The sequence below is a fragment of the Alternaria burnsii genome (genome assembly GCF_013036055.1).
Source record: "Alternaria burnsii strain CBS107.38 chromosome Unknown 700, whole genome shotgun sequence".
In the NCBI taxonomy this organism is placed as follows: domain Eukaryota; kingdom Fungi; phylum Ascomycota; class Dothideomycetes; order Pleosporales; family Pleosporaceae; genus Alternaria; species Alternaria burnsii.
In genome coordinates, this window is record NW_024066121.1 from 330,785 (window position 1) to 353,601 (window position 22,817).

Below are 22,817 nucleotides of genomic sequence, written 5' to 3' on the forward strand. Positions count from 1 at the left end.
CAGACTCTGTCAAGGAGACACGACTCCAGTACAATGGCATTCTCGGAGCACCTGTAAGCCGTTAGGTTAACGATACGCTTTTGAGCACCTACCTTACACATGAATATGGATTCATTAGGGTTTACACGTCGCATACTGAACGCGATGTATTGACCGGTGTCTTTACAGCGCACGCCAAACATGATAGTTTATGTCCTCAAGTAACGCCAAACTTAATGCAGGAGCCTTACACGTCCAGGTGCATCAGGTGATCTCTGCGCTCAGCCCAGCAGTAGCGAGAATTCCCACGTGAGGACTCTTGATAACGTGTCGCGTAAGCAGGCACTAAAAGCGGGCCATTGTGTTGAGGATCGGACGATAGTAGAGGGTAGGTACTTCGAACGTCACTTATCCAACAAGAATTTTCTGACCAATCGTGGCGTCCTCGAATGCGGTCTTTCTCCAATCTTCCGTCGTATCCAGCTCTTTCGGTGTGGGTTGAATTGCAAATGTAGCAATGAGTGTGTTGAAGACATCCCGATATTCACGACGCTATCATCCGTGCGGTCCGCTTACGTCGAAGGTACCAGGTAGAAAGCGGACAACGTCACGGTCTGGGTGGTCCATGGGGGCTTCTCGATGCGCTTGTACACGTAGAGCTCGGTTTCATGTTCTGCTGTAGCTTACTAGTCCGGCGTCTGCCACACGTATGGGTATGGCCAGTAGACACAGCGGAGTCTCATCAGCGATACGCACCAACGTGCACGCACCCCGCTCTATCCAATCAAAGTATATCGATCGAACCGCCGCATGGCTACTTTAACATTGTTGAAACACTCCATAGTAAATGCGGGGCTGTTTTCTCCAGCCATAGCGACTCAAAACCTAAAAACGGGCCTAAGTGTTCCCAGGTCAATCACCGAGAACAGGAGATTTTGGGGCCTTCATGGTGATCAGACGAGAGCAGACTAGGCTTCCCGTCCGCTCAGCCATGAACAACCAATGTACTAGCGGGTTAGTAGTTTGGTGGATAACCACTGGCAAACCCTCGCTGTTGTATGTTTTTGACATTCTTTTTGCACATCCCATCTCATGTTCAGAGATGTCTTCACCGCACGTGAAACACCACCTCCGACTTGCCTCGACTTCTGTCCAATTCCACCGCCTCGCCGTACATTATGCCATGCACATAAGCTTGACCAATCAGCTGATAGCCGTCGACTTTCTTTCGCAAGATAAAGGGCGAGAGACCTCCCCTTAGGACCACGACGATGTCTTCAGGTTGCATGCAACGAGGCCCTAGACCCGTGCGTCCAGCTGCGGTAACAAACAAACGACGGCCCTGACACCAGTACGTATACACAGATTCAAGCGCAGCTCTCATCTCTTTCTTATCAACGTGTGATTTGATGCTGACGCCATCTGAAACGATACCGTCCTCGCGAATAGTCAAGCTCTCGATGTACCCCACTAGTACCTTCAAATCATCCGGCTGTGCTTTTTTCCTACTTCTCGTCTGGCCGGCTGCCAATGTATCAGCTATGGCTAGATCGACGTTATCTAGCATTGCAATGTCATTATGACCTGTAGTCATGTGCTTAATTGATACAAGCCATTGGAAATATTTTTCATCATCCCACCAGGTACTGTAGTCACAAATGATGGTCGTTTGAACGACTTGATCGACCACTATTCCTTGAAGTAACAGCACGTTCTTGCCAAAGGATGTGTCGCTGAGCAGGGATGGTGCTTCAAGACCCTCCGAGGAGTTATAAACATATGGCAGATAAAAGGCGTTCCGCGAACGGTCCTGCACGTCTGCACGAACAGTCCATGTTGGAAAGGTCTGAAAGTCCGCCAACATATCAACATCATGAGCGAGCCTCGTTAAAACTTCCAGGTCGTTGCGTTCGCTTAACGCATACCTCGTAGCGTCTCGCAAAACATCAGGAATCGGCTTGGTATAATCAACCTCTAGTAATGCCGCCTCATGTCCTTCTAGAGCTTTGTCTTGATCGATGAGTCCCAGAATGGCGTATATGCCGTCCCTATCCTCGGTCTTCTCAAAACGCTGGGCCGTATCCAACATTGCAGCCATATGTCTGTAGTTCGCAAAGCGACCGTTATCGCGGTCGAGATGGTCGAACATCTCAAAGGCACAGTAATAACCAGCGCGATTGAGCAGGCTGTGAGGTACGAAACGTCTCTTATAATTGATCCATGATGCAGTTCTTACTGTAACCAGAAGATCAAATTCGAAATTGCCCCAATAGCAGGTATTAGACGTTGCGAGAACGATTTCCTGGAGTACCCACAAACGTCTTCGATCGTGAAAGTCAACCACGAACGCTCTATGATGCTTGGTGTGCGGTCTTACCTGAACCATTCAAGGCTGAAGAAAACCTCAAGAGCCTCGAAGTCGATGTCCTCGCTGAATCCTTCGTCCGAAGTCAAATGTTCGCCAGTGTGCTCAACAAAGATGGTCTGGGCTAGCATGGTCAAATCGTTTGTCGCAGTACGCATGTCGGCAACAACGTCCTGAACAGCCTTCACACCTCGTTCTGCCATACCGTCATCTTCGCCTAGGTAAACGAGGTTACGCATTCCAGCGCGATAGACGGTCGACATAAAAGCCACTTGCGCACTACGTTCTGTCACCGACGACTGATCGATACATATGGCGTCAATCCAGAGTGTTCGCGGTCTGTCGCTGAGTCGCATGCGTCGTATTGCGGCCTCTGAGCTTGCCGGTACGGGTGTCAGACGCCCATTGAGCTTTATCGTAGATGGAGCTCGAGGTGGCCCCCAGCAATATGAGATGGTCTCGTAGACTGGTACGGGATTGTCAAGGAGGGAGATGGGACTCATCGTGCATTCGACGATACCGTCACCACTCGCTGGCGCAACTTCCAGAACACGTATCTCTTTGAGAGCCGGGTCTAGAGGTTCATACTGCGCTGGACAGCAGGCAGTGATGTGCGAAGACATGATTTTTCCCTGGTGACTTCTGCGAACTAACGCTCATAAAAAGGTGACGGTTCAGATACCGAAGGGATGTGATGAATTGTGGTTAAATCTGTCGAGCAGACTGACCAGGCTGAAGATGAGATGTGCAGATGACACACCTCCGACAGGAAGGCTAAAGCTCTCGGCTCTTTCCCACCAATCGCGCGTCGTCCTAAGCCACCACCACATTCAGCCTGATAAGGCATGATAAGCAGGTGCAAGCCTTTCGAGAGTCACTTCTCCTCGTTGTTAACGCCCTGCTATGCCGATGGCATGAGCTTGGTGCCTAGGCATTTGGGTATACCTACCAAAGACGCTAGCCCGAAAATGTCGCGATGCGGGGCTGGGTCATCTGCCTGACGCGTCTGCGCCACCAACCACTTCTATCGCATCACACGTAACACGCCTTAGTGCGCCCCGAAAGCCTCGTCTTCGACAGATGCGCAGAGAGCTATGGCTGCGGTTTTCTTGTCATGGCTCTGCTTAGCCTCGACGTTCGCTGTTGCAACGGCAGCCAGTCCTGGACTAAAGTACATCATGTACTTGACAGGGTAGCGCTATAGATTCACGATCATCACGAGACGCGACATTGCTGATAGCTATCAGGCAGCACAATGTAGTACCAGAGCGGTTGCTAGTTGCAAACATCACCGAAGTTGCTCTTGCTTTCATGCGCTCAGATACTTTCAACGTCCCAGATCAGCATGAGTGGCCGCTCTTCACTAGTATCGACGAAGTTCGACCCAAGTTCCCTGCAGGTACCATCATCCAAATTGCAATCGGCGGATGGGGAGACACAGATGGTTTTTCAAAGGCGGCCAAGACCGAAGAAAGCCGGAAGCTATTTGCTAGCAATGTCAAAGCAATGCTTGACGCGACAGGCGCTGACGGTAGATCACATCCCATGGCCTTTCGTGATTGAACCAAACGCTGACCTGAACAGGTATTGACGTAGATTGGGAGTACCCAGGCGGCAACGGCGAAGACTACAAAACACCTGACCACCTCAACACTGACAAAGCTTGGGAAATTGATGCGTATCCTAAATTTCTCGCCGAAATCCGTTCTGCCATAGGCCCAGAGAAGACCATCTCAGCAGCTGTCCCCGGTCTGCCACGCGACATGCTCGCTTTCACCCCTTTTAATGTCCCCGCCATCATGGAGGCGGTCGACTATCTGAACATTATGACATACGACCTGTTCAACCGTCGCGATAACGTGACAAAGCATCATACCGGTATCCAGAACTCTCTCGAAGCCATAGACGCGTACCTCGATGCCGGAGTACCGCCCGAGAAAGCAAATCTTGGGTTGGCATTCTACATCAAATGGTACAAGACAGCTGTCAACTCAACGTGCGATATCAAGCCCATCGGCTGTGCGACTGAACTCATGGAAGACCCCGTTACAGGCGCCGATCTAGGCAAAGCTGGTGCATTCTCGTGGCATGATGCCGTTCCTGAAGAGCTCTCTGCATCATACGAACGCGCAATGGAGAGAGGTGTTTACGACGACGTTGGTGGTGGACACTACTACTGGGATGCTGAAGAGAACTTGTTCTGGACTTGGGATACGCCTGAGGCTATCAAGCGGAAGGTGCAGGTCATCATGAAAGACAAGGGTCTCGGAGGTGTTTTTGCATGGGGCCTGGGTGAGGATGCACCAGCATTTGAGCATTTGAAGGCGAGTAATGAGGCGGTCCGGGCGCTGGGAACAGAGGATAGCGAGAGACAAGCTCGTGGTGAAAGGAATGAGCTGTAGTATCGCTGACTTGAGACACTTCTCGACGAGTGTTATACATTGCGTTGGATGCGATAGCACAGCGACACATGTGGTGGTAGGGATGTGCTGGACCGTCCATTATGTTCATCCTTCTTCACAATGACACCCGCATATAGTTGTAACACTTCTAGTAGGCCTGGCTGTTTTCCAATACTTCACGATGCTTGTGCCTAGGTCCATCTAGGCCGAGATTTTGACAAGCGTAGCCACGCCTTGATGTTGCGAATTGCACCAAACCAGCGCCTGCTGTTTGCGTTATCGCCCACTTTCTTCATTTTGGCATGACACCAGGCCAAATGCCGCCTTGAATGTATCGAATTCCCTCTGGTTGGACTATCAGCTCCTGGCCGGCCCAAGAGTACTCGCTTGGCTTTCGCTGTTCGACGACATTGCAGTATCTTGTCTCTTCAGTCGCATCCTGATCTTGCCAATCGTCAAGACCTCATCCGATTGCCTCAAAGGATCTTCGTTCGATACCGATCTCGGCAACACTTTGCGCCTAATCACCACACACAGCGATTGTATCCGTCGCAAAAGCGGATAGAGAGTGGGCACGGTGCCGCACACGACCAGCAGAAAGAGCTCAGCAGTGACCCAGACAAAGATGTCATATGTCGCCCACGTCAGGTCGGTGCGATTACCGAGTTGTGAAAGATGACGCGTCTTAATGCCCGAGCATACCGATGTTAGGATGTTGAGTCCGAAAACGATGCATAACTGAATGCGCTGAAGAACGCTGATCCGGAGCTTCCAAAAGACGGTCAATGGGATCATCGCCAGACTAGCATCGGCAAAGGTGTAGAAGGCTGCTAAGGTGAGCACTTTGAGCTTCATACATAGCTATCGAACTGACTTACAACCAGTAAAGATGCCATAGGCAGCCATGACTTTAGGGTCCAAGCATGTACCGTCGATTCGCGGATCCCACAAGCGCTGTGGCGGACGGCATTGTAGAAACGTCAGAAGCGAGCACGAGATGGCCACCAAGCTCGTGAAGATGATCGTTACGCTCCAGAGGTAGATGCGCTGCCACGTCCAGCCCATGTCTCTCATGATGTTCAGCAGCAATGCCGAAATGGAAATCTTTCCGGACGCCACGCCAACGATGCCGAATATCTGCGAAGTCCAGTTCAGCAGGATGGCTCTTGTCAGATTATCCATTCCGCGCTTCTCCACATCCCAGATGTGCTGGCAGCCGCCGCGATTGGCATACAACGTCAGTACAACAGACCATCCGACGAAGCACATCTTAAGGTTGTCAGTGCAAGCAAACTTTAGTCCGCGATTCACATACCCAGGTTGTACCCATGAAGATGTCATCCCAGCCGATCTGGTTCTTACGCGCGCGGAAGATGAACCGAAGAACAACAGTAACGAATGAAATAAAAGTCAGGGCCCACATCAAGAAGACAAGTGCGGGCCCTCGATCAGGTATCGAGGCTGCATCTCGCTGGTAGAGTGCACTCATTGCCACTCAGACTATGCAGATAACGAAGTGCCAAGTCTCCATAGCCATCAGTCAAGATGTTGTCGAATCTCAAGTGTGCGTCTTGCGCTCCTTTTCACAAACATTTGTGCCGCATAAGGCTGGTTTCGCAACATCGGCAAATCGTACATCGCTTCGAAAAAGTAAGCACAGTCGATGCGTCTGAAGGAGCATGGGTCGTTCCTTTGATTCGTTGGAAGAATGCGCTCTCATGCGGCGCAGTTGTGAACATGAACGAAGGATCGATCCTTCTACACATGTAGTCAAGCGCGATGTGCCAGCAAGTGTATGCGGACTAGTCGCTCACTATGCCGGGTGCACCTTGCCTGTTTAAGCGAGAGTCCGAGCCGTGGACTACTGGACCGAGCCGCTTCACTATTTCAAGGACTTCTCACGCCTCCCGGCTTGCGACCAAGCTCGTTACCAAATCACGACCTTGCACAACCTCGAAGATGACGTCGCAAGCCGATCCTCAGGCTCTTATTGAGCAGCTGCAGCTGCTGAACGCTGATCCCAGCGCTTACTTTAAGAACGATGCGCAGAAACGTGACTTCCAGAAGTCCGTTCGGCAGGCGGAGACTGCGGTGGAGGAGCCGTTTGAGACTATGCAGCGATTGGTATATGGCGTGAGTGATTGGTGTGTAGCGTTGTCGCAGACAGTAACTGCTGATCCACATCCAGCCGCTACCCCTTGTTACGGCACGCATTGGCCAAGATCGAGGCATCTTCGAAGCACTTGCGAAGAGTCAAGATGGAGTACAGCTTGATGTTCTCGCTCAAGCGAGTGGGCTCCAGAAAGGTGTCCTCGAGGCTGTACTGGATTACATGTGCACGAAGGGTATGGGCGTTGAAGTCGCACCAGGAACATACAAGGCCACGCCACTGACACATATGTTGCTTGTGCCGTTGTTCAAAGATGCCGTAACTCATTTGTTAGTGATAGGATTACTGGCGTGGACCCATGCTGACTACTGGTAGTCATGACAATTGTGCTCCTGCTTTTACAGCTCTTAACCAAGCCCTGGTGGCCCAAAAAGCAAATAAGACCGCGTTTCAGCTGGGACAGCATAGCAATGAAGATTTCTATACATGGATGGAAACGCATCCGATCCAACAAGGCGCTTTTCACCGCTTCATGGAAGCCCAGTTTGCCAGTCTCCCGACATGGCTAGATGTAATCTCATTCAACACTGAGATCGCCAAGGGTGTAAGCGCGGAGGATGTGGTATTTGTTGATGTTGGTGGCGGCAACGGATCGCAATGCGCAGCGCTGAAGAAAGCTTTTCCCGAACTCAAGGGCCGTATCATCCTGCAGGATCGCCCAGCTGTGCTCGAAACAGCATTGGATGTCAATGGCGTGGAGTTGATGGCTCACGACTTCCTCATTGAACAGCCAGTACACAGTGAGTCTATCTACTAAATCCCTGAAAAGCACCAGGCACTGATAGCTCCAGACGCCCGAGCATACTACTTCCGCCAGATTTTGCATAACTTCGATGATGACACATGCATTCGAATCTTACAAATGCACCTACCCGCACTTCAACACAACCCTGAAAGCAGGATTTACATCGATGATAAGACACTACCCGACGACAAGCCAGATGCTAGCACCCCAGGTGTTGAGTATACCGCAGCGCTTAGCCTGGCTATGAAAGCAATGTTTGATGCGCAGGAGCGACGAGAGAAGCATTGGCGTTGGATTATCGATCAAGCCGGCTTGGAAGTTGTGGAGATCCGGAAGTTCACGAAGTTTGATGACAGTGTTATTATTGCTAAGAGAAGGTATCAGGATCAATGGCGGTAACAGGACATTGATCAATTGCAGCTCAGGTTTACGATTGTGCTGAGTGTTGATCATGCGCAGGTATTCCGGTAGGGCGGCTGAGTGTGATTTAATAGTAAACGAGCGAGTTATATTGATGGACGGGGTACGCCCTTGATGATCGGGCTTTTTTCTCATGTTCCTACTAACGCAGCAGCTTCTCTCTCCTTCGAACTCTTTAATAACGTCTTAACACCCTTCCAATACCTTTCTGAATACTCTTTATACTCATACTTCAGCCACTCTCCCGTATTTTCATCTCCAGATTACATCTTGTCCTCATTATTACTAATTTGCACGGATATGGCAGAAATGGCGCTCGTGTTGACTTCGCATCGATTTCAAATTGGAGACAGCCATCAAGAAGAACACCTCAGTCCATTCTACAGAAAAACCATAGTGTGGTTGACTACATCGTAGACCTCAGTTCTCAACAATCACCTACTGTCGCTCCTCGGCCCTAGGGCGATAAGGAGACTCCTACCATGACACATACGATGATTTCTACCACGGTCTTTACAGCCTTTGATATTATACAAGATGTAAGCAAAAGGTCTACTCGAACGTTAGAACAGATAGACCAATCCACTGAATTGACAAGAAAGTGCTCGTGGAGTCTCAGCGTGAGTAGCACAAGCATCACCGTCGTTTAGACGCTTAACTTTCCCTAAATTTCCAAATAACAGTACCGTAAGAGAAGGACTATCATCAGTTAGGAAACCATTAACCAAATCGAAAATCGAGCGAGCTCAGTGTCAGTCTATATCCGCAATAGTGAAAAAAAAGTGAAAAGGAGTTCAAAAGGTTCGAACATCTTATAAGAAGATCACCAACCCGCTAGCACAATAGCACCGTACGCGGTGCCGTGATTGCGTTCTATCTCATCTCAAACAGCTCAGGTGTTTTGAAAGACCTTGAATAATTGTCAATAGATCGATAACGCTGTCGAGCTTACTTCTTAGTACGGTGAACTATGCTAGAAGCACTACCATCACGACCAGCACTACAGACTTCCACAGGGACATGCAGAAGTTATGGAAGGAAGAAGATGCAGATCCTCTGACTGCTTTCAGACTGGAAGGTCTCTGTAAACTCGGGCTAGACCAAAGGCTACGCGGTTAATTACGAAAGAGTCCACGCGCTTAAACCTCTAGGCATACTAGATGACGCTATGAAGACAACGAGCCCAGATGCATTGCAAGTATATATGGATGATAAGGTTTCGCTCTTTATCATGCACATGGCGTCGTCGTCGTACCGGGGGTAAATGATCCCGACGTCGAGCAATAGAATACAGACGGTGTAGACGGTGAACTACTAGCAAACAATTTAATCAAGCGTTCATAGGACACAAGTCATTGTACCCGAACATCGTTTGAGGGTCGACGGAAGATGGCTCCACAAGTGGACCCTAGTTGTAGAGATATCGCACGTCATGATGCAAATGCTTCATGAGAATTGTGAGGAGATTGGTGTAAGTAGCCACTTCCTTGGGGGCCGAACTGGGAAACAGAACATATCTCCGCCTTTTCCCGAAGACTTTTGAGAAGCATATACACCGGAAGTCTTCCAATTCACCTATGCTGTCTGCTGTGGGAGACCAGGAAAGTAGCGTAATGTGAGTAGTGTAAAGCAAACGTCTCCCTAGACAGAAACAGAGAGCAGTTGACTAGGTGGCATGTCATGAGCGCAACACGCACAAGACAGACCCCATACGGCATTCATAATTAGAGAACCTTTCACATGCTTCAGGTGGTCCGAGGCGACCCAACCAAGAATTGGGCTGTCGGATGAAGACATGATGATAGCTGTTTGCGTCCACTATTAATTATGCGCACACAACAATGCTGAGTTCCGACGGAATCTCATCGGCCTCTGTTAAGAGACCCCTTGGAAAGCCACGGGACAATGTTGGGCGGATTAGGAAATCCACCAGTTACTTTAAGCAGCGGCTTAGGTGAGGCATCCGTTTTGGCTTCTCATTTGTGATGCGATTCGTTAATTCCATCTGTTGAGGATTCATGCTTCCAGGATACGTCTTCCCACACATACGTCCGCCGTTTAGCACACTGCTGTGGCTGTTTGAGGACACAGAAGGCGTCGGTCTTCGCCTTTCATGACGCTCATGAGCGGAGCAAAGGGGCAGAAGTGAATCATGTACATTGACAATGACCACTTTGATTTGATGTCAAACTTCAAGAGAACACAATAGTCATCATGTCAACGAATGAGTGCATCTCCCGTCAGTGAGACTCGATGAACTCCCGGAGGGACTGCGCTGTTGCGGACAGAAGGATCTGACATTGAGAAGCCAGCCTCTCGGGAACCGTTCTCGTAGATTCGAGCGCAAGTAAAGGCGACCGCGCGTAACTCATGCGGGGTTCACCAGCCATTCGAGGCAGCAACAACCCTCAACCCAGCACGTTCGCAGCGGCTCAAGCTTCATCCTCAAGTCTCATCCATTCAGCATCATTATTGATTACCTTATACCATATCCCGACCCACAATAACACCATGATTGCGGAGAGCTCCCAATAATCTCAATAAGACCGCAGAGATCGCGATCAGATGTAACATTATGAACCCCAGTCACAGATCCTCCGAGATAAGCAAACAGCCGTGGACGGCGCGAAGCCATCCCCATGTCCAACGGCTTCATCGGTCCTTCTTTCGGAGAGACCAGCGACCGTTTTGCTGCTGATCATGAACAAAACAAGTAACCACACAGTCAGCCCTAGATACGAGTACACTCGCACCCCTCACGACACTATCCCCGGTTTTCTTGCTTCACTCAACAAGTTCAACGAGTTGGGCGTTGTTGAGCGTGAGATGTAAGGATGGACGCTGTTTGCCTGTCCGTTTTGGTCTTTTCCGTAAGCTGGAAATGGGAGATGAGGATGTACCGGCATTACTTGAGAGGAAATGGATGTAAGGCGGAAGGCTGCACCGGTGCCCAATCAATCTTACTGTGTCCAGTGCTTTCGTTGGGGGAACGCACGCACTGGATATCGACATCCAGCCCTTTCACACACCCAGCCACCCAGATCGGCTCCTGCGCATCTTGCAGCATCGGAGGCGTTTCAAACATTAGGCCAACGACTAGATCAAACGATATGGACGGCTCATCATGGCATCATTGTCGTAGACTTTGTTCGATTGCAGGATCGCACACTGGTTGGTCTGGCTGGCAAGTAAGGTTGACGCGTGACTGCGGTTGAGGTGTCCAGACAAACGGTCCGCACCGAAGTGTTCGATTATGCAATGCCTGCAGTGGTCAAAGTTTCGGCTTTGATCAAACCTACCAGACCACATCCCTTGCAGCGATCGAGGGGGGAGGGGGCTCTCATAGAGGCAGGAAGACTAACAGTTCTGTGATCGCTGTGCATGAGTGTGTGAGAATTCTGCCATGCAGCTCGCGGATGTTTCCCCAAACCGACATAAGGTCAGAAGCATAGCTCGCGTTGTGGAATGTGATGTAGCGCGCCCAGATTCAAGGCTGTCCGTTGACGAATGTGGTGGCGTCGTAGCTGCGCACCGCATCACTGTCATCCGGATCCGTTCTTGTCGAGTGTCTTCCGCCAAGCCGAAAAAAATCGGTGTCAAAGTAACCATCATCATCGGCCTGTACTTCCGCTCAGGATGTATTGGGTCCGTTACTAAATGACTCGGTTTCGTCCTGTTCGACCCGCTCCCCGCAATTTCCACCTCCAAGTCCACGTGGCAAAGGCATATGAAACAACCAAGTTACTTGTTTAGTAGATCGGACTAGAAGAGATACACAGGCGGTCGTGGTGCGGCTGTGATGAACGTCCTGTGCGGTATGGCCCGGCAGGGCTATCTCGTGATCCGCGCACAACGATATCAGGTCTTAGAGCGATGGGGCCGGCACAACCTCGCGGATCCGTGTCTAGACACACAAAAGGTTTTGCGCACGAAGAGCTTTGCGAATACGAAGTGATCCGCTTAGTGAAACGGCGTCACTCGCGTTTGCGATGCAGGCATGAGCGAACATCTGTGACGACCTCACTCTTCAGAGGGGCTGTGGATCTGTGGCTGAACAAACTTCGTCAGGTGGGCATGTACCTGGACTACCTAGCTTGGGTCGGCATATTCAACGGGCGGTGCAGTAGTGAAGCAACGGTCGTGGTACAGTAGTGGAAAGCTGACAGCTCAAGTGCGCAATCGCAAGGCGCTTGTACGTACGGATTTGGACACAATATCTGTCTTGAGATATCATCCAGTCTAGCAGGAGCCTCCGATGGTGTCCAGTGGGTTCGCCAATCCTGCTATGATACGAAGGTTTGCACCAGGAAGGTTTCTAACGCACGTCATTCTGCAGTGTACAGCATGTACAGGACACAGGTCTGGCTCCGACAGCTCGAGGTAGTGGAGCACCCACTTCAATGCAGTATCCGAATGCCAATGGCCTGAAACACTGCTGGTGCGATGTCGTACCAGAATGCAGACCATTTCATTCAATAATGGTAACCCTTTGTGCGAATAGGATCAATTGAATTTTCCGGATTCTTTACCGATCCATCCCATTCGTTGGAACCCACGAGGCCAACCACCAGGGCGACAAATATAGGGATATAGCTAGTTAGTGAAACTGTTGAACGCAAGAAGGTAACAGCAAGCTAGTCGCGGCCAGTCACTCCAGCAGATGTCAGATAGTTAGATGGAAAGGTTAGTAACTTTGCAGTCGCCGTCACGCAAGGGTCCAACCCGGAGCGACGATTGAGTCATTGACCGCGAAAATGCCTTTCTCGTCGACGTTGCATTGTGACTCCGCGGCCAGCTCGAAAAGGTCCGCATCTTGCCCGAGTAGACAGGACATTTCAAAACTGACTGTGCGTGGTGGCGGAGGATCCACGGCAATGTTAGACGATCTATTGATATGCTAGTCGCTAGCTCACCCATCGTCACACGCTATGGCGGACGCAGACCATGGTGTTTAGAGGGTCCGGCGGCGGGCTCGAAGCCACAAGAGAAGAGACCAGCGCCACCACTCCTGACGCACGATAGCAGTAGTGGTGTTTCTCGAGGTCGTGCCGAGGTTCAGGCAACCAAGACAGATAACGTCGTATGAAGCCAACAGCGGGAGGTTACGGGAATGTCAAGTGCCATGAAACCGCACAGTATAAGACAAACTTAGCAACGGTTGCAGCGAGTTGAGAGCACCTACGGGTGCCGTTGCTTGCAAAACTGCTCTTGATTCTAAAAGGGTCTTGGCTGTAACGTCGAATAATATTCCGCATGCTACTGCAACAGGGCGAATAATGTCCTACACTGGAGTTAATTTCAGGAGAATAAAACTGCAGGTTGCTCGTAATCAAGTTCACGTGGCACCCGCACTTACACTTTCAGCTACAGCTGCGCGGGCCGGACCCCTCTACAGCTTTCGACAAATGAGCGCTCGACATTGGCCGAGGTAGCCCCGAAACAAGCTTTGCTTTTGGTCCCTGAGGAGGAGTTCGCCGCACACGGTGTTCGCATTCATTGCGCTCCGCCGGATGATAGCCGCTTAGCGCATTGCTAGCAGGAATTATCCGTACGATCCGGATCTCCAGGATCGTCCAGGGACCTCATACTCCAATGTAGATCATCCCCGTCATGTGCACACCTCTGCGCACCTGTAGTAGCTGGTCTAGTGGAGCTTGCCGAAATGTGAGGTTGGTTATCTCAAGGTAGATGGATGCTCAGGGCGGATCACGCCGTGGACGATGCCAAGGTGCACTATCAATCAATAGAAATCGCCGGGGGTAATCCTAGGTCCATGGAACGCCGGGAAGGCTTGATCGTCATGATATCTCTACTACAACGACAAGACGGCAGGCCGGCTTCCTCAACGTGTGACAAGACAGTGCCCAGAAACAGCGAGGAAGATGACTCAAGTTGGCTTTTGCGACAAACAGATGTAAAATCGCTTCTTCCTTCCCCAAACGAATCCATCCGAAGCGGAGCAAAATAGTGAGAACCGACGCGAGTACGGACCAGTGATAGCTGCTACATGCGACCCATCGTGACACCGCTGTGAATCTGCGCGTTGGTGTGTGATTGTTGCCGACCGGATGCCGCAACATGTCACATGGCAAGATTGCAGTAATCGCGCGTACTCCAGAACAAGAATCGATGCGGTGTCTGTGACTGAGCCATGATCATACTGTACGTAACAAGACCCTGATGTGTTATTAGCGTGTCGTCGTCGATGTGCAAAGGCATCACATCATCGAATTTGTGCTGATCTCAGCCGATTTTCGCCTACCCGCGCACCTCAAGTCACACTTGCTGCCACCTGCTTTCCGGAAGCAATCCGGGGCAGGCGAGACACTGGCGCAGACCGAATGAGCTATTCACAGTGGACTGTTCCAAAACCGACAAGGTAGAATTCTTGATTTGATGATTCGTGGGCTCAGCTGAACTTCTGGTCATAGCAGTACGAATAGCGCGATTAATAGTGATGCGACAGGCCTGGTACTCCAGAAATCAGACCACGAAGACACGGCGGTCGAGCACGTGTATCAACGAGTTAAAGAAACTAGTTCGCGTCAGCGCTATTGCAATCGACACGCGAACAGTGCGAGGAATATTGGGTTAGTACGCTCTGCCATGACCTGTTCACCAGGTTGAGAGTGGACTCACTGATCAACGTATTGTGAACGTGCGGCCTGAGTCGATGCTGGTTGTATATATGTCCGGGACCTATATTTGCTTTGTTTAAGAGCTTGCGAAGCAACGATGTTCCCAGTCGAAGCCACGTCTTGTGGCGCGCGCGTGAACATGCGTAACCTGGTTACACGTACTTCATACCAGTGGAGGGCTAGGCAATGTTGAGTTGTTTCTCGTGGATGGGGCTGGACGGGCGATCGTCTTCTTACTGAGACCTCCAAGTATCTAGCGATAGCCGTTGAAACCTGGTTGCTGTCAGGCGCGGTGTCAGCAAGCCTCAATAATGATGCTAACGCACGGATGCGAGACGAGTGATGCCCGCCCTAACCAGAGGAGGATGATATCTGCAATGCCGCCCGGCCGAAAAGGGCGAAGTGCGTGACTTGCAGGACAGCACTGACTCGAACCTCACAAGTCTGGCTGCGGACCGGACTTGATAGCGCCGTCCACTGTCTGGCTAGTCGGCATAAAGTACATCATCGGCTATAGATGACGTTCCTGACTAGATGATAATTCATCGAGTGAGCTTGCAAGGGACGATCAAGGCTGAAGCGCACGTCTGGGGAGAGAGCGACGCGGCTCTATCCCTGGCCCTCAACGGCAAGGATGTCGCGTCAGTCACCAAGTTGCCTTTGCAGTAGACCATGCAGTTCTGTTGCTGCAAATGCACCAGGACCCGCTTGGTCGTCACGCATCAGCTGCATCGTCGTCATTGCCAGTCTCGCGTCCATTGCCTGAAGGCCTTTGGAGGTTGGGTCATTGGGTCGCATGGCGACAGGACTGATAACATTGAGAAGTGCGTGGATGGGTGGCAGTCGTGGCCGCGACCCCACAGCTGCGTGGCATCAAACGTAGCTGCAAATCTCAGGCATACATCGATGCATCTTACACGGACTATTGGAGAAGTTCGCAGGTCACGGCGTGCTGAGCGGTGCAATTTTTCAGATGGAGTGTGATGGGCGTGCATGATTCTCTCCAGGATGAGGGGGAGGGACTTTATCATGGTACGTGCACGCTAGGCTGTGTTTGGTCGTCACTTGACTTTTATGGATGCGCGGCGACTGCTGAGCCAAACACAACCCACGCGGAGATGCGCAATTCTCGGAGGATATTTCGTCGCCCTGGATCTTCCCAGCCGACGGTGGTGCGGCGTTTGCATGGTTGCAGTGAACATTAGAGGTAGGGGTTGGTCGACAACAGCTGGGCTGAGAGCCAGGAAGCAGACGCGGCCGTGTGAAACATAGCGCACCGTCCCGGATCCGCGATGATTAGACCAGTCTGCGTGGTCCTTGGCCACTCTTCCTCATGACGCTTGGTCTCATTCGGACTCGCATACCCCCATCCCAGTCGCCATGCTGGACATCTGCGCTGTGCCTTGTTCCGGCTGCATCCTGCTCTCTTGGCCATCTCCGCACCGCTCCCTCAGCATCCGACCGACTTCGGGCCTGCTGAAGCCACCCGGAAGGGCCGCATTACTCAAGCTGACTCGATACTCGTCTTCAATGCAGTCCGACGACCGTTTCTGGGTCCAGGACGTTGCGGGATGAAAAGAGTTTCGCGTGCTGCCTCACCAGCGGCCGCCGTCCAGGAACATGAAGCTTACGCTGTCCTAACGTCAGGCCCTGGCAGCTGGGGAGTCATGGCGCACTAGTTTAGCTGGCAATGGTGCGGTGGGCGGCGGTGGAGTACGCACAGGGAATGCTGCTTGTGTGCGTTGATCGTCTCATGGGCCAGACCCACGAACTGGCGGATGGCTGGAGGTGAACATCCCCAGTAGGACTGCCTCACATGTCCAGTGTCTCCGTCCAGGGCCTAGCAGTGCGCTCAGCAGGGGGCGATCGCTGCGCTACTGTAGCCATCAACTGTCTGCCATCCGAACCAGGTAAGGTCTTCCTAGCGGCCAGTCTCGTAGTGTGTCATGGCCGCCGGAGACAAGCGTTTCCCTCCCAGGCACTTCACCACGACGTATTGCCTTCGTGCTCTGTCGCAAGTCGTGCATATTCCCTCACGCTTGACCTGCCCCATCCATCAGAGTCATTGCCAGGAGTCGCCAATTATCTCCGACAGCCCATCCTAGCTGTCATAGGTTGGATAGCGTGCAATTCCAAGGAGCCATGTCCATGTCCGCTGGCTGATGCCGCCGTTGCTACTATTACCTCCACTCCCTATTATCGTCCCAGGGCCTACCTACCCTGACATCCTTGTTGCTTCGCAATTCGCCGACGCATCGATATTAACCCCCAATTATACATACTTGTACCCGTTCCCTGGACCACTCTCTGGTACCTCCTGTCGGCGACCTACATTCTCCATATTGTTGTTTGCATCTGCAGCGCCAGTACGTGCACAGTCCTGCCCCTCTACCACCTTGTGGCTTGACGACCATCCAAACAATTTCTGACCCTTTATACAGTTCACCCACTGCTGCTGCAACCCATCACGACGGCCCACGCATAATTCTCGTCCTGTAAGCGAGATCAAGACTGGAGTCGGGATAGAACTATCTGCATCGTCAACGCACCTGCCCCGCCTTTCGTCCCGCCCATTTCCAACCTCAACATCTGGAACGACGCCGTTCGCTTCGCCACATTTCGCTCTCTTCAACACTCATTCATTGCAACATTGATACTGGTGAGTTCATATTCTAGCACCCGGCGTTGTCGCATGCGCTCATTGGTTACAGCCTCTTGTCCCAACACTGGTATTCCGAGTTCTTGGTCCCGTGTTACATCCGCGCATCTTCACTACCATCCATATAACGAATCTCGACTGCTGTGCGATCGAAGATCGTTTCTCATGCTACTCTGCTGATCAAAAGGATTGACCTCATTTCCTTTCCGGATCACGTTCGAAACGTTCGTCTGAAAACGGAATCGAAACCATCAACTACCACTCTTCCCCATGTTGCAAGGTATCAGGGCATCGACTCTGACGATGCCTTCCTTCGGACATGACATGTCCATTGGTGGCGCGCAAAAGGTGGAGGGATACAGCGATACAGATTCATGGAACTGGCCCCAGCAACCGACCTCCCACCAAGCTTCATACTCGAACATGTTTGATCCTTCCATGTACGCCAGCTTCACCCCTCCCATGCAACAGCAAGTTCGCCAACCGCCCCGCCATCACTCAATCGCCACTTCTCGCGTCGTTTCAACTGCGACTAGCACACCACCACCCCCCAGGCCCCAGGTCACAGGAAACATGGTCAAAGCGCAGCCGGCTTTCAAGCCCACGTGGCAGGGATTCCTGGACACAACCAAAGATGCCATGACCGTAGTAGAAGCAGCACTTCAAGGCCGCCTCAGCCATATTAGTCGCAGACCGCATGACAAAGAGCGCGCAGAGATGCTCACTTCTGGAACCGTATTGGTGTACGAGGAGAACGCCTCTGGTATCAAGCGATGGACCGATGCTGTCCACTGGTCCCCAAGTCGGGTTATGAACAACTGCCTCATCTACCGCCAGCTCGTGCGCGCGTTGAAGCCAGAGGAGAAGAAGTCGGCCCTGAACCCATCGTGCGGAACCAAGAGGAAGCGGAAGGAAAACAATGGGCCCGTTAGGTCCAAAACTGGCGAAGTGCTAGAAAACTCCGAAGACGAATATGAGAATCCCTCGTTCGATCCCTCGCTATCCGGCGATGTCGACTCCATGAACAAGGTGTACGCCAACTTCGCCCAGAGCTTGACCCCCGATCAACAGCGACGTTTCTGCGGCTCTCTCATCGATAGCTACGAGTTCAAAGAGGGTGGTTTGATGAAGAAGACCATCTCAGTCAAGTACCAGGGCACTCATCACCATGTCATTTCTTATTACAGTCTGGAGGACGTCGTGAGCGGAAAGCTCAAGCGACCATTCCAAGATCCAAAGCTCGCCGACATCCAGCCAAGACCCGAGCTTCTGAATGGTTGGAAGGTTAGCCTTGAAGATGAGGAGAGCAAGGATATGCCCCTTGTAGCAGGATACCCACACCACATCCAGCCAAGTCATGTGCAGCATCATGTTATCGGAGCTGTAACTCAATCGATCGGTGCTCAGGGCCAGCTCCAGACTCATGCCCCCCTTCATCTAACAGTTCCCGACTACTGGCATGGTCCCCAGGTTTCGCAGTACTCGTCGAGCCACCATAGCCCTCAACACTATGCAGCACCTCAGCCTGTGGCACCTCAGTTCTCGGCGCACCAGCCAGCACACCAATACTCCGTTCCGCAGCCATCGTCGCAGCATTACGCACATCCGCCATCTCCTCAACCATACTCTTCGCCACATTCAGCAACTTCTCAATACTCCACACAAGCTCCTACGTCTTCACACTACACGCCACAGCCACAATCGGCGCGTCCCTACTCTTTCGACCCCCCCTCTACTACATCAGCCTCCTCATACTCTCAGCACGTACCTGCCCCACAATACCAGGCGCCACAGCCTGCTGCATACACTCTACCTCAATCCGCTGGCTTCGAGGCCCAGGCTCTGCCCCAGCAAAGCTCACCTGTCGGCCCCCAGCAGACCCAAGTCCCAGGACCACAACACGACCAACAGAGGAGGGCTTCGGCACCAGTGGCTCTGCAGCAGCCGTTCAGCACACCGCAATTTCCCGCGGCTCCCCACCCTCACTCATACTATGTAACGGATCAGAAGTACGTTCCAGAGCAGAAGTACTCATCTAATGCGCACCACGGATATTAGGGTGCTGTCGCCTTGCATCATTTCACACATTTTCGAGATATACGATCTACAGAGCATACACGAGACATTCATGGAGGATGATTTGGTTGCGATACCCCCTTAGCGACATTTCCTTTGGCGAAGGTGGTACTTTCCCAATACCAGCATTTTGGCTCATGGTAACCCAGTTACCCTCTTTCCTACAGATACGGTCGGAGTTGTTGGTCCTTTGGTTCTCTTTGCTTATGTTTGTCCTTCTGGACACGTGTTTCAATCAGTCTGTCATCATGGTGGTCTTTACTAAAAGCATCTCATGTTCTACTTCGCATGGTCGCTTACGATACCTTGTCGCATTGCATTGCATGTGTTTTCTCTCGTTCTCGTTACCATACTTGCTGCCCATTACCGCCATACCCTTGTACAAATATAATCCGACGCATGTAGCTAGTGCTCTATAGTAGCAGCCTTTACCACTAAACATCGCGGATACGCGCGACGAAACAAATCAATCAATAAGTGAAAATATTCTGCTCCACCTTCTTTTATTCGTAAATGAAACGTGTCCACCTTTTCAGTCATCAGTTGCTCTATCTCTATCTGCCAGCTGCCGCCAACCGGCTTTGTCGTACGATTATTCCTACGAAGCGGACTGCGAAACACGACAACAAGACCCATCCTAGACGTCGACCTTGTATATCACCCAAAGCGGAAAAAAGAACACGAGATTTTTCCACGCCGCACTCCCGCGCTAAATCTACGGAACAGCTACCATGCCGCAACTCAATCCAGCCCTATCCTACTGGCTAGATGGAATCCCCGTTCCACAGGAACAAATATCACATCATTCACATCACATATCGACTGACCCGCGCCGTATCGCCGAGCTATCGTTATTGGGCATTGCACATCGATGACAGGATTCCGATTCGCGAGATACGGTAGCCGGGCCAATTGATAAAGCAGGGTGAAGAGCAAGGGCTTCTGGAGTTGGGAAAGGGATTGCTACGCTGAGTAGTTGACGCGATAGTGGTGTGCAGGAAGGCGTGTCTTAGATGTGAGATCTGTTAGAGATCCTAGCGGGTAAGGACGGAGAGCTTGGGAGAGATGTGAAGGATCGATGGACAAGATGACGCGTGTTATTCGTAGGACGAGGAGTCGGACGGATTTGTGCGAGCGCTTAGCAAGGACGTTGGAGATGTGTTGTTAGCGTCGGCGCATCGCTGCATGTCATGTCGAAGGCATACATCCCATAGGATGGGTTTTTGTTCCACCCATAGGGCTGTGAGTATGTCCTGCATGACATTCGATCGCGGCTCGGTGTGAGTTATGCGGTGTTGCGATTCATGGTCACGCCCCTTCGTGGCTGTAATTCCTTCCATCTAGTACTTTGTGGAACACGTTGCATGGACAGCCTCGGGGGGGACATGCATGTGAAGAGCGCCATGTCAAGCAGTTCTACGGTGAACAGGCTTCGTATCATCCGAAATATGATAACCAAGGGTTGGTATGTGATATCTACGTCTTGCCAGTGCCTTTCCATTGACGGACGGAGAAGAGCTTGCGGGCATGACTTAGCTTACTGCAGATACCCTTGTCTACAATATCGGATACGTAATCCTGGAGCGTAATGGCTGTAATGGCCCTTGATCGTTCTACTGAAGCGTCTGAACATGTGACGACACCATGATCACAGTGCGCGATCATCAACAGCGCAACTTTCGTATCACAGTGCATGGTGGATCGAGGTTCGCAGGGTGTACTCCGTCTCTGAGTCGCAGTTTCATGTCGGTTGTGTATAGACCGTCACTGTGTGATTGTCATGAGTAGTACGGAGAACGTGCCCGTCTGGGGCAGCCGCGTCGCGTGCGCGAGCGCGATCTCGCTTCTTCCTCCAGCCGCCCTCTTTCGTCCTACCATCCCATTTCTCCCCATCTTTCCATCATCAGATTCCATCGAAGAAACCGTTCAAACTCCCGCAACTGTGCGCCGCCTGTTTAATGAATATGGACTCATTCTACGTATCCTTCACAGGGTGCTTCCACTGCTGGTACGAGACATAAGCTTGGAAGCCGGAAATTCCGAGGCCTAGGATCCCGATGATTACTGCGATGAAGACACCGACCATTGTTGCCATCAACATGTATCTCGTGCCGCTCTTTCGCTCGAACCAGCTCTCCAACCGAGAGTGAGGTTTGGGGTTTTGCAGCTCCTCGTAGAGCTCTACCAATCGAGTACCGAAGTAGGAGTAAGAGAGCTCAGGTTCATTGTGTTTGTAATGATCCCACGATTCAAACCTTAGGAGATCTCTATCAAATCCATGTTTTGTCACGAGCGACGAGAGAAGGGCCTGCGACTCGTGATCCGAGGGAAAGAGAACCCTATGTATGGTGTCGAATACCTCGAGAATGAGTCGTCGTGGTAGTACACAAGTTGTCGGTTGGCTTTCACACACTAAAAGAGTTTCTCGCAGCATCGCCGTGCAGTGGAAGATTTTGAGAACACGTCTCCTATGGTCCAGCATTAGATGGCTCCGCAGATCAGTCGTTGCTTCCATATCGAATCCAAGGACCCTCTGCACCTCTTTCCCGCTGACAGCAGCTGTTATGACTGGCCACTCTAATGGTTCTTTCCGGGATGCGATGGTTGGATGAGGTCTTTCTGGGAATGCTTCCAGAAGGAAATTGTCTGCAGACACCGTATCTCGCCACAGCAGCGATGAGCTACCCTCCTCTACAAGACCTGCCGACTCGTATGTGCTCCCGCAATCCAGAGAGAACATTATGCTGGCTGCAAGATTCATGGCTCGTTGCTGATCAAGTGTGGCGGTGAGTTGCACCTCATCATCGCGCTGCGCCCCAAAGTGACATTCGGCTATCTGTTCTCTTGTTGCACGAGGTCGGTTTTGAATAAGCTGAATCAGCTCCAGAAGATCGGCATGCGACCTCAGAGCTGGGCACGATGTGGTCAGCTCAGGCATATACGCTGCCGTTAGAGCTTTGTATCGGTCCCAAAAAGCATTCTGTTGGTTCGCTCGGCTCCAGGGACATCGCGCATCGAAGCATGTTGTTTTCCCAGTGCAACCACCGCATAACTGCCATCGCCACAAACGTTGACCGAGCTCTTGTAGATCGTTGGTGGTAGTGGTTTGTAGAACAAAGAAACTCATTGCCTTCGCTTTTCAATGCTTTGGATACAATGATGTACTGGAGCTGGTCCTGCTTCAATAACTCAGCGCCTATCAAAGGCTGTGGTGAGCAATTATATCAATTCTGAGTATGTGGCAACAACACACTGCATGACGAAGTTGGTCGCGGCTTTATTAGGCGTCGGGTTCGCAGCGTGCATGCCTACCTCAAGCACACCCAATCATGGGTTGGTGAGGCCCTCCTTTAACGAGCTGAT

The 22,817-nt window shown here is 51.5% G+C and overlaps 7 protein-coding genes across 7 annotated transcripts; 3 read left to right on the forward strand and 4 right to left on the reverse strand.

Moving 5' to 3' along the window:
* Positions 1-1,087: 1,087 nt before the first annotated feature.
* On the reverse strand, positions 1,088-2,967 carry GT037_009200 (uncharacterized protein; the record flags this gene model as incomplete). The annotated part of the gene is made up of 2 exons (XM_038934247.1): positions 1,088-2,300; positions 2,357-2,967. 2 exons carry the CDS (start codon positions 2,965-2,967, stop codon positions 1,088-1,090), a joined length of 1,824 nt encoding a protein of 607 aa, XP_038783049.1.
* Positions 2,968-3,396: 429 nt separating this feature from the next.
* Positions 3,397-8,060, forward strand: GT037_009201 (glycoside hydrolase family 18 protein; the record flags this gene model as incomplete). Its single annotated transcript, XM_038934248.1, has 8 exons — positions 3,397-3,524; positions 3,592-3,875; positions 3,929-4,745; positions 5,830-5,983; positions 6,553-6,879; positions 6,935-7,185; positions 7,232-7,656; positions 7,708-8,060. Coding segments are annotated over 8 exons (2,739 nt in total), but the record flags the coding sequence as incomplete, so codon positions are not given.
* On the reverse strand, positions 5,104-6,235 carry GT037_009202 (uncharacterized protein; the record flags this gene model as incomplete). The annotated part of the gene is made up of 3 exons (XM_038934249.1): positions 5,104-5,573; positions 5,625-6,015; positions 6,062-6,235. The coding sequence occupies 3 exons, from the start codon at positions 6,233-6,235 to the stop codon at positions 5,104-5,106; spliced, it is 1,035 nt and encodes a 344-aa protein (XP_038783051.1).
* Positions 8,061-14,275: 6,215 nt separating the features above from the next.
* Positions 14,276-14,464, forward strand: GT037_009203 (uncharacterized protein; the record flags this gene model as incomplete). Its single annotated transcript, XM_038934250.1, has 1 exon — positions 14,276-14,464. A coding segment is annotated over one exon (189 nt), but the record flags the coding sequence as incomplete, so codon positions are not given.
* An 897-nt stretch (positions 14,465-15,361) lies between these two features.
* GT037_009204 (uncharacterized protein) lies at positions 15,362-15,517 on the reverse strand (the record flags this gene model as incomplete). Its single annotated transcript, XM_038934251.1, has 1 exon — positions 15,362-15,517. The coding sequence occupies one exon, from the start codon at positions 15,515-15,517 to the stop codon at positions 15,362-15,364; it is 156 nt and encodes a 51-aa protein (XP_038783053.1).
* A 2,164-nt stretch (positions 15,518-17,681) lies between these two features.
* On the forward strand, positions 17,682-19,436 carry GT037_009205 (camp independent regulatory protein; the record flags this gene model as incomplete). The annotated part of the gene is made up of 1 exon (XM_038934252.1): positions 17,682-19,436. One exon carries the CDS (start codon positions 17,682-17,684, stop codon positions 19,434-19,436), a length of 1,755 nt encoding a protein of 584 aa, XP_038783054.1.
* Positions 19,437-21,429: 1,993 nt separating this feature from the next.
* GT037_009206 (uncharacterized protein) lies at positions 21,430-22,581 on the reverse strand (the record flags this gene model as incomplete). The annotated part of the gene is made up of 1 exon (XM_038934253.1): positions 21,430-22,581. The coding sequence occupies one exon, from the start codon at positions 22,579-22,581 to the stop codon at positions 21,430-21,432; it is 1,152 nt and encodes a 383-aa protein (XP_038783055.1).
* Between the last annotated feature and the right edge of the window lie 236 nt (positions 22,582-22,817).